The sequence below is a fragment of the Pelmatolapia mariae genome, linkage group LG14 (assembly GCF_036321145.2).
Source record: "Pelmatolapia mariae isolate MD_Pm_ZW linkage group LG14, Pm_UMD_F_2, whole genome shotgun sequence".
In the NCBI taxonomy this organism is placed as follows: Eukaryota; Metazoa; Chordata; class Actinopteri; order Cichliformes; family Cichlidae; genus Pelmatolapia; species Pelmatolapia mariae.
The window spans coordinates 20,846,297-20,860,540 of NC_086239.1; the positions used below are offsets into that span (position 1 = coordinate 20,846,297).

The 14,244-nt window shown below is 40.2% G+C and overlaps 1 protein-coding gene across 3 annotated transcripts in view; it reads right to left on the minus strand.

Moving 5' to 3' along the window:
* The window catches only part of grik4 (glutamate receptor, ionotropic, kainate 4), a 342,449-nt gene that overhangs the window by 128,803 nt on the left and 199,402 nt on the right, over positions 1-14,244 (minus strand). For all 3 annotated transcript variants that reach the window (XM_063492892.1, XM_063492889.1, XM_063492891.1), the window contains 2 exons: positions 10,949-11,113; positions 4,863-4,960 (listed from right to left, as the gene is read on the minus strand). In XM_063492892.1, the coding sequence (XP_063348962.1) occupies positions 4,863-4,960; positions 10,949-11,113 (263 nt within the window). The remainder of the gene's footprint in view (positions 1-4,862; positions 4,961-10,948; positions 11,114-14,244) is intronic.

Here is a 14,244-nt window from a genome sequence, read left to right on the forward strand (position 1 = left end):
GACTGAATTTGATCTTCATTTTGTGAACATTTTGTGTTACAGGATATCCATTGTCTCAATATCAAGATTAATGTGGGTACTTATTAGTAAGCTTACTGTTTTTTTAAGGCCAAGCCGGTGAATGCCATCAACAGGCATTCCCATCAGAATGAGAAAGGTGACCTTCTCTGCAAGACAGATAACACACACACCAGAAGCTGACTAGGCCGATTTGCACACCTTAAGCCTGAGATGAAGGACTTAATCAGCAAAATCAGCTGGTGTAGTGTTTGATTTGAATACAAATCTGCGCACTCCTAGCTCTTGATAACATCCAGGTGAGGGTCAATGAGTTAAAGGATAATTCCGCTTTACGTCATCTCGACACATTTCCCATATACGGGGATGTTGTGATCTTTTCTTAGCCTCCCGTAGACACAAAGCAGGGAGTCAGTGTTCTTATCCATAATGGACAATAAAATAAAATGTCAGCGCCGAGCACATGACATTAATCATGAGTGTAACAATCAAATGTAAAAGGCAGTGACTCAGATACTGTGTATTCCGGTACTGAAACATGTACTTATGTAAGGTTCACCAACCAACAGTGCACAAAAAGCTCCACCTTTACCATCTACAGCAGTAAAACGCTGCTTAGGTATTTATGCAGTAATCCAGTGATATATTGTAGAATATAAACAAAATACGTCTCTCAGTGGGGCCAATGCCCTAAATTATGGGTACTTATAGGTACTTTTAGGTCATGTGCTAATAGAATTTATGTAATTTTATGCAGGACTTAAACTAGTAATGGCATTTTTATATAGTGCAGTTTTGCTCCCTTTGCTTAAAGGATCTTGTTGTTTATCAGTGGTCGAATGGGGAAACGACTCTGTTGCAACACTTGGCACAGTTTTGAGCAGAAGCTTGTTTTATGTGTTGCCATCAATCCAAATGTAAACATTATGCATCTCAGATAAAAAGGGAATCATAACTAAAAATAACCAAGAGTGTTACGTCACGGCAGTCAGTTGTATTTTTGCAGTAACATTTTTGTTCGATATTAAAGAATATCAGTGCAAAAAACCCCTAAATATAGGCTTTAATAAATTAAGGAACACAAGTAAAATGACAGAATCTCAAAGATTAGAACAGAAAAGCTGCTCTCACACATTGCTGTGCCCCCGGAAAATCACAGAAAAGGTCCTGTTCGGAGGAGACAGTTGTCAAGACTGATAGTGGATGTAGGAGTGTTAAATTTACAGAACAGTTGGTGATGGACACCAAACTAGCACAGCACAAGCCCAGTGCAAATGTTTCTATGAAGCTGTCACGCGATGTGGGAGACCACATTATATATTTGTCCCTTTCACTGATGACTGAATTATCAGCCGTCTAAATGCTAAAGCTATTCAGTCTGAAGAAATGGTATCTGAGCTTGCCGAGCTGTATACTACTGGCCGAGGCCCGATTAAAATGACTGCTTAATTAAGTGTTACACGAGGATTAAATTAATATGACAACAGCAGATCTTCTAATCCTGTCAGTCTCTGTGACAAACAGGCATGATTGGCTGAGCTACAAAGTATTCTGGTAATCCAGCCGATTGTGCAACCCAGATCACAAAGAGAAGACATCAATAAAGATGAAATTTGAGCCAGTGTAGGAAAACTGCACATCTATGCGGATGGTATCAACTCCTAAGAGTATTTTATTTCTATACTGCGTTTATCGGTTAACAATTCAAAATGTGCATTTTCTCTTCATGGAGTCTTTAATATTCATACGGTGGTATTATCATAGTCAGTGTTTCAAAGCTCTCTGCACCGCCAGTCAGTGCCGCCAGAGATTTTTAACAGCAGGGCGTCCTGGTCTGTCTACGGCTATAACAGACTGATATCTCATTAGAAAGACAAGCTGCACTGTACCAGAGGACTTTATTGGAGCTAGTATGGCAATAGAGTGTGTTTTAGTCGTTCTACTGATCAGATTCCTGCAGTTAAATAGGCGGCTTCACTGCAGACACAATCTAATTATGGCAGAGCACAGCAAAACACACTGAATGGATAAAATGAACGACGGTTGACATGTTTTTAAAAACTGTAGTTAATAATCAAGCCGTTTCATAATTTACTAATTTATTCAGCAAAATGTATTAAAAAAACATCAAATTTACCGCACCACATCAAGGCTGTCACAGATACATTTTTCCAAACGCACATATCATTTCTTATTTATAATAGATTTTTATCTAGTTTATAGTTTTGTCTCATTTAGAGGAGCGCTGTCTCTTGACATCAGGCAGCAAAACAAACCATGTCAGAGTTCAGACGAGCCAATTAGCATCCAACTGGGATCTGTTTGGTTGCAGTCAAGCTCTGTGCCAAATCCAATCAGTCATGTTTAAAGTGTGCTCAGATAAGAAATTATACATTTTTAAATCAGACCAGTATAATAAAAAAACATCTGCTAAATATCCTCATTTAAAGGAATAGATGGATGGCCGGTTGTTGCTTTCAATAAATGAGATACAGGAGAAACCAAACCAGACTTTGTATAAAACTGCATAGATCACTGTTTTAGTTTCTAATTATTCTGATAAAATAATTTACCGTACTGTATATTTCCAGTTGAGTCACACTGAGAAAATCTGACATGCTCAAGAGTGCAGGAGACAATATAACAACTTTAAACATAAGCAGTCATGTGGCCCCAAAAAAAGTTGCCCACACACTTGTCCACCCCTGCTTTATTTAGTCACACGAAGTCATTAAAACTACTTTGATCTTTTAAAATCTTGTAATAGTAAGAAGCTCTGACAATTTCAGGTCCTTCTGTAGGTTTTTCAGAGAAAAAGGCAGCACATTTAGAAGCACCCCCCCTCCAATTCTGCTACGACACTAGGGACAAGCATTTTTTAAAAATACTGTGAGACTGAAGGCCATGCTCATTTTGGTATGCCATACACGAGCATATGCAGCAGTATAAAGGCTAAAGGATCACTGCTTCACAGTGTTTGGCAGAAAGATTAAAACATTTTGGAAGGCAGTTACAGAGACATGTGAGAAAATTATGTCAAATGAAGTTCCAAATACCCCAAAACCATTTCTGCTTGGTTTGTAGCCAAAAGAACACAGTTGTCATCAACGTGAACAAACATGACTGAACCTCAGGTTTTAAATCCTAAAAAGCTATCAGAAGTGTTTGGGGGGAAAAAGCAAACAAAAATGAAAAATAAAAAAGCACATTGACTAGAAAATACTCATAGAAAAGATGAATCATGTCACATCATATACTAGAAAAAAATAACACATGAAAGGTGATTCAGATCATTTTGAACATGGCATGAGGTCACTGGTACTAGAAGGGCAGTTTCAAAATTTTTTGGAAATTGCCACATGGCCGTCTGTAGGGTTTACAGAGAATTGTCCAAAAAGACAAAACATCCAGCAAGAGACAGTTCCCTGGGTATCTTGGTCATGCCAGAGGTGCCAGAATGCTTTGAGCTGCTACAGGGACTCAAAATACCACCTAGGTATGCTCTTCTGCATACCTTCTGCAAGGTATGCAGAAGAGCATCTTTGACTCCACAACATGTCAAACCTTGAAGCAGATTATCTAGAGCAGCAGAAGACCACACTGGGTGCCAGTCCTGTCACATCAAAATGGACCAAAAACTCTGAGGAGTGATTTGAGCACCTTGTTGAATCTGTGCCATGAAGAATTAAAACAGTTCTGAAGGCAAAAGGAGGTCCAAGTTGGTGTACCTAAAAGAGCAGCTAGCGAGTATATACAAAGATTTTTAAAAAAATGGTTTAACGGGTTTGGGAACAATACTTGAACTATGTAAAAAATGATTCTTCTGCAGTTTGCTCTTTGTTTTCTTTTTATTTGGATATTTTATCATTACTGCAATTCTTTTTAAAATATTAATACAATATAACTGAAAGGGAAAAAATGTCCAGTGATAATTTGACTTGAGTTGTATAGCAATGGAGAAAAATGACACGGTAGAATTTCATCATTTTTACGAACAACTGGGAACTCTTTCCCCGTAAGTCTCCTGCTAAACCCACATAGCCACTAATGAGCGTCAACGTTTCAAACTCTTTGGGGCAGATTTACTAAGTAGGACAGACTAGTGTGAGGCTGCAAACAGAAGAAAAAAAACAGAAGAATAGCAGGGGAAAGTTCTGTGGGTGATCTAATAACAATGTGCACATTTATTAACACAGTCCATCTCCTTTATGTCAATATGAACAATCCAATCTACCAACAGCAGGGAAAATACGCATAGGGACACAAACGAGCAGATCCGATGAGAGCGTGAGTGACTGACCGCAAACATGGGAAAAGTTTAATACTTTAATCTGGCAGTTGGATAAAAGGTGTGACCCACTGTGGAAATTTAAAAAGGTGTCTCATGAGATGCACAAGGGAAATTTCACATTTGCAAGCTATCTTGCTGAGTTTTGACTGGTGGGGTGAATTTATTATTTAAATAACATTTGCAGTCTGAAGGCGGTAGGCATATGACAAATGACTGCAAATGTGAATGAAGCTAAAACACTTATGCACAACAGCACTTATGTACAGCCTTATTAAAGCCCTGCTTGGCTTTCGAATGGTTTATACAGTGTGTTATGACTTTCAGTTGGACATCATTGGTAATTTTTGATTTCTTCCAGAAAATTATAAATTCTAGTTTGTAATGATAAGGACCTTCTGGCATTCCAGATGAGTTACCACACAATAAGCAATTTTCTTTCATGAAAGGAAAACTTTCTGTGCAAATATAATATTTGTGCAGCTAAATCTGCCCCTTTTTTTCTGTGTGGCTGAATCGCACGCCACCAGCCCCGGGCCAGTTGGTTGGAACTTACCTCCTTCTCTCCACATATATTGCTGATGATTGAGTTGGAAGCTGGACTGGCAGATGGACCAAGGACTGCCACCACCCCTTTGGACATGATCTGGCACACTGGAAAAAAACAGAGGAGGAGTACAGAGATATAAGCAGGGGCAATTAGAGGTAACAGAGATAATTAAAGTAAAGTAAGGCAGTTGGTGTTAGGTCAGGCTTTTTTTTCAGGCTAATGTTAATGGATCCATATGATCACTGCCTCAACCTCTGAACAGATAGCAGCCTGCACCAGCATTTCTCCTGTCTCAAGGGAACCAGAAACTACAAGTGTAAGGGAAATGTGCACAAGGGCAGATGCATGTGTCTATGCAAGAGAATCCTAAACTCTATCTGCCTTTGGATGTTTTACTTGTTGGGGATATTAATATGATCAACTCTCAAGTATAAAGACGGAAAGATATGCAGTAAGAAAGAAGACAATGACGGATAAACAGAGTGGGAGTCGGTGAAAAGCAGACGTTGGGAAATGTGACAAGCAGCAATATCTGGAGGGTGAAAATAAAAAATCTGGCATTTGATAATTTGCACATGAATGCAATAATATCCCCAAAGGTGACACACATGCACGCACGCACACACACACACACACACACACACACACACACACACACACACACACACACACACGCACACACACGCGCACACACACACATCTCATCGTGTTTTTCAAATACAACATTTACAAGGATTGATTTAACAGCAGTACCTTTGGGCTTTAAAACATATCTGTAAACAAAAACATTTCAGTAAAAGTGACTTTCTTTCCTTTGCCATGTGCACGGGCCATATGCTTTAATCTCCCATACTGGGAAAGAATGCCGTTTCTTATGTGTTTATAATCCCTGGCTTGTAATTAACACACTGCAGTCCAGGGTGTAAAGAAGACACACATACTGAAGTACTATTATTGTTTCAGTATGTGTGCACCAAGTGTGTGTGTGTGGGTGTTGGTAATTTGGTGGCTGTTATTGGGGAATTGCTGAGCATTAACCAGCCACCAGTGTAAAATAGGCAAAGGGGAAACATTTCCAGGCCCGTGCGGTGCATCCAGAGGCAGTGAATCGAATGATTAATAAGTAATCCGCTAGTCACCCATGGGGCTTGTAAGACATGAATACACTGGCATCTTACATGAAAAAAAACAACACACATGTATACAGTGCACACGCACACACTAACGCATCCACGCCCACACTTTTGTTTGCACCTGTCTGTAATGGCTTCACTGAATTATAAAGCTGAATGATTTGACTGCAAGCCAGAATGCTCCCGGCCCTGGTGACACTTTCATTTGCTCTCTTTGTGCACGGCGAGCTTTTTCTGTGTGTAAATATGTGAGCCATATTGAAAGTATTTGGACAGTTACACTCCTTTTTTTGGAAAAAAACAAAACACTGTGTGGGATTCAGTTCTTTTACTATATTAGGTCTAAATTAAAAGGATTCAAAAACATTGCTTAAACTAAACAATTATATAGGTATATCTAAGTATATGTAAAAGAACTTTACATAGGTTCATTCCTAAAAATGGATGTAGCTCTGGAAGAAAAGGTCAATAGAGTGAAAACACAAAAATCTGCTTTAAAAAAAACCAAAAACAAAACGTTACTCATGGCCCAAATCAAACAATTTCCTGTAAACAGCATTTATAGGCTATCACGCAGCAGAATTAGCACACTACTCTTCAGTTGTGCTTTTACTGCTATTAAAAGTTGATGGATAACTAATGAGGTACAATATATTTCCACTAGTATTCACTCGTCTGCCTTCACATGCATATAGACATGAGTGACATCCCATTCTTAATCCATAGGATTTAAAATGATGCCGCTTTGCAGCTGTAAGAGCTTCAGCTTTACTGGGAAGGCTTTCCACGAGGTTTAGGAGTGTGTTTACAGGAATTTATGACCATTCTTACAGAAGAGTGCCTGTGATGTCAAAAAATGATGTTGGATGAAAAGGCCTGGCTTCCAGTCTACGCTCTAATTCATCCCAAAGGCGTTCTGCTGGGTTGAGGTCAGAACTCTGTGCAGGCCACTCAAGTTCTTCCACACCAAACTCACTCATCCATGTCTTTATGGGCCTTGCGTCGTGCACTAGTGTGCAGTCATGTTGGAACAGGAAGGGGTCATCCCCAACCTGTTCTTGCAACGTTGGGGGCATGAAATTGTCCAAAATGTCTCAGTATACTGAAGCGTTAAGAGTTCCTTTCACTGGAACTAAGGGGCCGAGCACAACTCCTGAAAAATCAATTTACACACTGTTCTCGAGCTAAGAACACTATGCGCCTCAGCATCTGCCGCTCTGTGATTTTACATTGCCTACCATTTAATGGCTGAGTTGCGGTTGTTCGCAGTCACTTCCACTTTGTTATAATACCACTAACAGCTGACTGTGGAATGTTTAGTAGTCAGGAAATTTCTGACTGGACTTGTTGCACAGGTGACATCCTATCACGGTACCATGCTTGGAATTCACTGAGCTGCTGAGAGTGACCCGTTCTTTCACAAATATAGAAGCAGTCTGCATGCCTTGGTGCTTGATTTTACACACCTGTGGCCATAGACGTGACTGGAACACCTGAATGCAATGCCAATGATTTGGATAGGTGAGTAAATACTGGCAGTATGGTGTATATGGGATCTTTCTGTGCTTTCAGATCCAGCTAGAGGATCTGAGTATCCCACATTCAAGGAGTCAAAAAAACCAACAAGACGCTACAACAAGCCATAATTGAAAATGTAGGCGCAGACAAAGTCCAATGAAAGTACAGCGCTGGAGTTCAGGTAGTCACTGACTACCACAGTCTGTTCCTTTCCACATTCATTACGACAATTAATTTTCCTCAAAGGCCTCATGAGAAACTTGGACTGTTGTGAAGGACCACAACAAAAAGATTATTAAGTGATCAAATTAATATGAAGCTGCACTCAGTTCTGCTTGGTATTCATTTTATTTATACAACGGTCCCAGTTTGTCATGTGGCCTTTGGGGGAAATTAATTACCCACCCCTGCTTTATTTGGTAACAAGAAGTCAAACTCAGCACAGCCCCTTTCTGATGGCAGTCTGACTCAGTCGATGACACTGGGGACCTCTGCTATGAAGAGTTTCATCTTCACAAGCCTCAAAGCCAGTGGGACTACTCTTATTCAACTTGGAGGAATGTGCCACACTCTTTTTTCTGAGGGTGAAGGTGAAAAAATTGGATTCACCTTATCTGGAAGAAAAGCTAAACACCAACAGAAACTGTTGTCTCTGACAGCCTTAAAAACTGTGTGACCATAACTGCCATAAACACAAGCGTTCTTTTTCTCCTTGATAATAACTATTTACATAAACATCTATATACATCTCCAGAAATATTTGTTCACAAGATTTCCATAATTATGCATGTCCCTCGAGTTCCTTTGTGGCTCAGATCATAAGATCATCTTTAGGTCATTATCACTATTTAACATTGTTTTTCACTAATCAATACAGGGTAGTATAACCCTGTAAACTCATGTCCTTAAGAAATAGGAAAAAAATCCAGTTAAGACTCAGGAGATAGGGCTCTTCGGCTGAAATTTCTGGTTTATCGGGTGATGGCCTTCAGCTCACACTGGAGCGGTTTGCAGCTGAGTGTGAAGCGGCGGGAATGAGAATCAGCACCTCCGAGTCTGAGGCCATGGCCCTCAGCCGGAAAAGGGTGTAATACGCACTCCGGGTCAGCTAAGAAATACTGCCCCAAGTGGAAGAGTTTAAATATCTCGCAGTCTTGTTCACAAGAGAGGGAAGTTGGGAGCGGAAGATCGACTAATGGATTGGTGCTGCAGCTGCAGCGATGCGGACGCTGTATCAGTCCATCGTGGTGACGAAAGAGCGGTGCGTAAAAGCAAAGCTCTTGATTTACTGGTTTACTATTTCCCCACCCCACGTCCCTACCCAAAGCGCATGTACACTAACTTTAGGTAGTTACCGAAAGAACGAGACTGCGGATACAAGTGGCAGAAATGACCTTTCTCTGATGGGTGGCTGGCCTCTCCCTGAGAGATAGGGTGAGGAGTTCAGCCTTCTGGGATGGGGTCAGAGTAGAGCCGCTGCTCCTCCACAGGAGCCAGTTAAGGTGGTTCAGGCATCTGACAAGGATGCCTCCTAGGCACCTCTAGGTGAGGTGTTCTGAGAATGTCCCACTGGGAGGAGGCCCTGGGGCAGACCCAGGACACGCTGGAGAGATTATATCTCTTGGCTGGCCCGGGAACGCCTTGGTGTTCCCCCAGAAAACCTGTTGGAGGTGGCTGTAAAACATGATGGAGGCTCTGTCATGGTAAGGAGCTACATTTTGGCCAGTGGTGTTGGGGATCATGTTAAAATTGATAAAATCATGATAGCGGAAAAATACCTTCAGATTTGAATTCACAAATCAGTGCCACCTTTTTCAGCATGACAATGATCCCAAACACACAATGGAACACCATCATTCATGGATTGGCCTCCCTAGAGGCTGAACCTTAACTTTATTGAAGCAGTGTGGGATCATCTTGACAGAGAACAGAATAAAAGGCCTCAACATTTAAAGAAGAGCTTTAAATGACCTTCAAGAAACCTAGAGATCTTTCCTGAAGACTACTTAAAGAGAGTAAATTCAGGATGTGTTCAAGAATAAAGGTTGTCATATAGATGTCGCACATTATTATATAGAACAGAAAATCTGTGCATGATAGAATCTTACAGTATGTGGTGGTTATGCAGCAATCAGTCTATGTCCATACTGAACAGCCAGGAAAGGACTCATTGATGGTGGGATCTGACTTTTCTTCCCAGGTAATTCTCACTCTGTGATATTTTCATCTATCCGTGGCCGCTGATCCGTCCCTAATCCAAATCCTGGCTCTAATTACACACTCACACTTTCACACACTAAACATTTGCACAGTATACACAAAATCCAGCTTGTGCACAGCTACACACATTGCTCTACATATACCCACACGCACAAACACAAACACACAGGGACACATGCACGTACGCAAGCACACTACAGGAACCACACTGTGAGGTTTGTCTTAGCCCGGGCAGAGAAAGTAAAATAGTTTGTTGTGGTTGTGGTAACTAAAGTGCTGTTTCCATGTATTAGGCAGGCACCACTGAAGCTCTTGCATTTGGGAAAGTAGGAATGTGTCATATTGAAAATCAATGGCTGCACTTTTTGCAGAGACACACTGTGCTGTATTGATTTGGGGTGTTTTCATTAAAAATTAAAAAACAAACAAACCAATAAACATTGAGGTGTGATGCAACAAGTCACCAGACAGTACAAAAATGTTGTGGGTAAGTGCCGATACCACTGATAACAAATAGCTACTCTGGCTTGTGTTAATAGAGCCACTCTCAGTGTTGCATTTGTCACATCTAGGTTACAAATTAGTGGGAATCCCATGATGGTATGGCCTACTTAATAAAAGCTCAACAACACCTGGATTAGACTGTCCACTGCACCTGGTGGTTTAAAAGTGACGTGTTCTGTCTTTTCGTGCACATTTCCATTTTTTAACTTGGGGCTAATGGCTGATGCATAGAGACACAAATGTATGATTGTGGCAATCTTTATCACCATTTATCAGAAATCCCAAGATTTTTCAGAAAGAGATCTTGGAACAGCTTAAAAAAGATGAGACTTTCTGGAGAAAAAAACACAATTAAATCTCAGGGAATTTATTGATTCCTGTTTCAACTGATGCTTCTATCCCAGCGTTGATGGTGGAGGTTTATTTTCTGAGCCTATTGTTCAGGACTAGAATACAGGAGTACAGGGAGTATAAATGGTGATGGGCCCGCTGTGACGTCACAATTGGCGTGCAAAAACTTTTCAAGGTCATCTCTAAAAAAGCAAACAGCCATATAAAAAAATAGAACATCTATTAACATATGCTATGAGAAACTACTTGCAGAAAGAGCAAGAGAGGCTCTTCATTCTCTGAATGAATAAACACGTTAGCCAACAAACTCACACACACAATCACTTGCTTTTCCTGAACAATGATTTTCTTTCCTGTGCTACTTACTTGTTTCCCCCATCTCATATTCGCTGTCTCTCAGCAGTTCAAAGATGTCCACCTCCAGCTTGCCAGTGGTGGAGCGGTTACTGCTCCTGTTGATGCTGTCTTTGGCCAGCGTGATAGCCAGACGCTCTCCTCTGCTGCACTCCATAGGGTCATCAAGGATGGCAGCTGAGGAAAATGGAAAAGGCCATTGTGTTGTGAGACTGAGAGAAACCCCCACCAAAATAAAACACATTTATTCTTGCTGGTAAGTGAAATATTTCTCAAATGAAGGAGAGTGAAGATGGCCTTTTTGCCATTCAGTTTAGGAATTTAAAAAGACACACTTTTTTCCCTTTCTTCAATAAAAAGTCTGGTCTACAGAAAGCAGCTCCCAAGGTGCACAGGCTTATTAGGACCAGTGCTTATTTGACTTTTTGTGAACACCTTTCTCCATTAATCTTGAGTACCTACAATGGCACAGCATTATCCTTAATAACTCCATACACTTTTCCAAGCAGCTTGTAGAGTAGGGGCGGGGTATTTAATATTTCCAAAAAGGTGAAGTGCTACATAATGTAAATAATGGATCTGTATGGTAAAACCTTGAAATCTTAAAAGCTTTAAATTCTTTCACCTATTCAAAGGCATTTTAAAGGGCAGCACAAACCTAAAAGTCATAACATCCTCTTTCATGCTGCACAAGAATGAAAATCCTCGGTTGTTCAGCATCCGTAAAAGCATGCCAGACACTTAAAACACCAGTCACTGCAGCAGCTTTCCAAAGACGCTACGTACGCCGTGTAGGTTTACAAAATTAAATCAGTTTGTCACAAGAACACTAAAGAATGACAAGACAGCATGTTGTTCTCCAAAATGATTTATGTGCATTCTCTATGCAATATTTGTTGCAGTGTAGTCGCATTATAATCGGAGGAACTGATTCCTGTCTTGTATATGGCTTAGCTAAGCCAATTATAAAGGGATTGGATATAGATGATGCTTTCTTCTCATTTTTATGCAGAAAAAATAATGTAATTCCACCACAATAAGGCTGCAGATGGTTATTAAAAATCATTGCACAACACATCATAACTAAGGAGTGGCACATTTGTATGCATGCTCCGATTTTTTTCTTTTTGGGAATAACATTATGAACTTATTCCGTGACCTTTAACGGCACAGGTGTCACACTGTCATGATGAGCAATTATGCAGGCGCAGCAAACATAATCTGTTTACTGTGCTGTCAGAAAGGAAAGAAACAGAATTGCACACGGCTTCTCATTCTGTCTCTTATTTCTGATTATCAGTCCAACCATTAATGGGCTTTTTTGGTGAAATTGTGTGGCTTGATCCACCGACTCTATGCTGGATCAATGCTCGTTAGAACCCCGACAAGTCAGCAATATATCAACAATCAGTCAAGTGCCTATTCATTACAAAACTGCAACAATTTTGAAATTATATATTGACAACTTAATCAGCTTTCGACTCAATTACATCAACAAATATTTATATGAAATGCAAGACACCTCCAAAAGTCTACAGTCAGGAAAGTAAAACCTAATAAAGTGTGCAGCAGATGTCTGAAAGCAGGCTTTGTAATTACTGTAATTACACTGGGCTAGCACAAAGGTTCTTAAGTTAAATCGATTACATCTGCAGTTAAAGCGCAGGCAGGAGATAAAAGCAACCAACCCGGAAAAGTGTGAAATTAATAAGGCACAAAAAAAATACAATTAAGTACAACATGGCTGAAAGGGAAATGTGCTGTAGGCTGTCCAATATAGAGGAAAACCGTGGGTTGCGTGTCTCATCTTATCAGAATTAAATGATCAGACGTGCATGCAAAGCTGAAACATGTTTGAAGTGACCTTTTCCCTACGGATCACACAGCTGAATAAACATCAGCTAACTCTGACTCGCAAAGATGAGACATACCCACTCATCTGATACCATCACAGCGCCAAGTCACAGCAAGTCAATATCTACAGCCCACTGAATGCTCTGTGAACAAGCAGAGAGTAGCTGTGGTAGGTCATCTGAGGTTGCACTCACCTCTGGCTTTTAAAGCTGTGAACAAAGGACATGTTTGCTTCTTCATGGACCCAATAGACTACTTCTTGATTATTTCCAGCTTAATATTATATTATTTAGACACTATTGTAAAATCAAGAATAAGATGCCTTCAAGAGCGGTATGATGGTGCAGCTCACAGGTCTTGGGTTCGAATCAACCAGACAGCTGGGGCTGTGTTTGCATGTTCTTGCGCTTGTGTGGGTTCTCACCAGCTCCAAAGATATGAACGGGTTAGGTTAACTGGAAATTCTAAAGCGTGAGTGGGAAAGGCTGTCTGTCTCTTTGCATTAGCCCAGCAGTACACTGGAAACCTGTCCATGGTGTATACCAACTTTTGCTGGGATAAGTTCCAACCCTGAATTGGATAAGCAGACGAAAATGGATGGCTGGATGGAAGTATAGAGAACTTTTCCTGGATTTAATTGTGTAGAGAAAAAAAGGACTCCTTCCAAAAATCTTACATTAGCTCTCTCCTCTCTGTCCTAACACCCCCCCATCACACAAGCACAGTCTTTATACAGCTAAAAATGTATCGGTGCTGACTTTTATCGTCACATTGGATTCAGTGCTTGCTCTTCCAGGTGAAACTCGTTTGCTTAAACCGGCAGCATGCCTTGCTTCCTGTGTGGATACTACTCACTTGAAAGTGGCTTGAAACAATATTTGACTGGTTAGTCTCCTGTCACGGGCTCTTCTAAAGCCAGAAAACAGGAGGCCAGTTTCCTCTCAGATACAGTATGCAGGCTATTATGGAATATGGGGGTCATAATAAATGACAAAAAAACCAAAAACCCAACATGCATGTTGACAGAACATATTAAAGATGTTATGAGGGACAGCAAAACTAAAACAAACAAACAAGCATTGTATAATTGTGGCAGGACAATGCCGACTTTAAATAATTTAATTGCATTTTTCAGTTAATTTTTTTCCATAAGTGTAAAACATTTAAAACATTTAATTGATTGGTATGCATTCAGCTTATACTAAGCATATTTTGCGTAATAATTAATTAGTTATTAAACAAATAAACCTTCGATTTTATATATTTCAGCTGGATTTTACTCAAAATGATTTCTTCCTGTTTATGAGAGCAAAGACTTGGTTTTTGGAGTGTAGAATAAAGTATGAACAGCAGGATTCATTCTAAAAAAAAACCCCTTGATTATATGGACTCACTAACTGCGCAGTAATTGCTTTATCCGGCCATGTTAAATAAATTTTGAATCAATGTTGAAA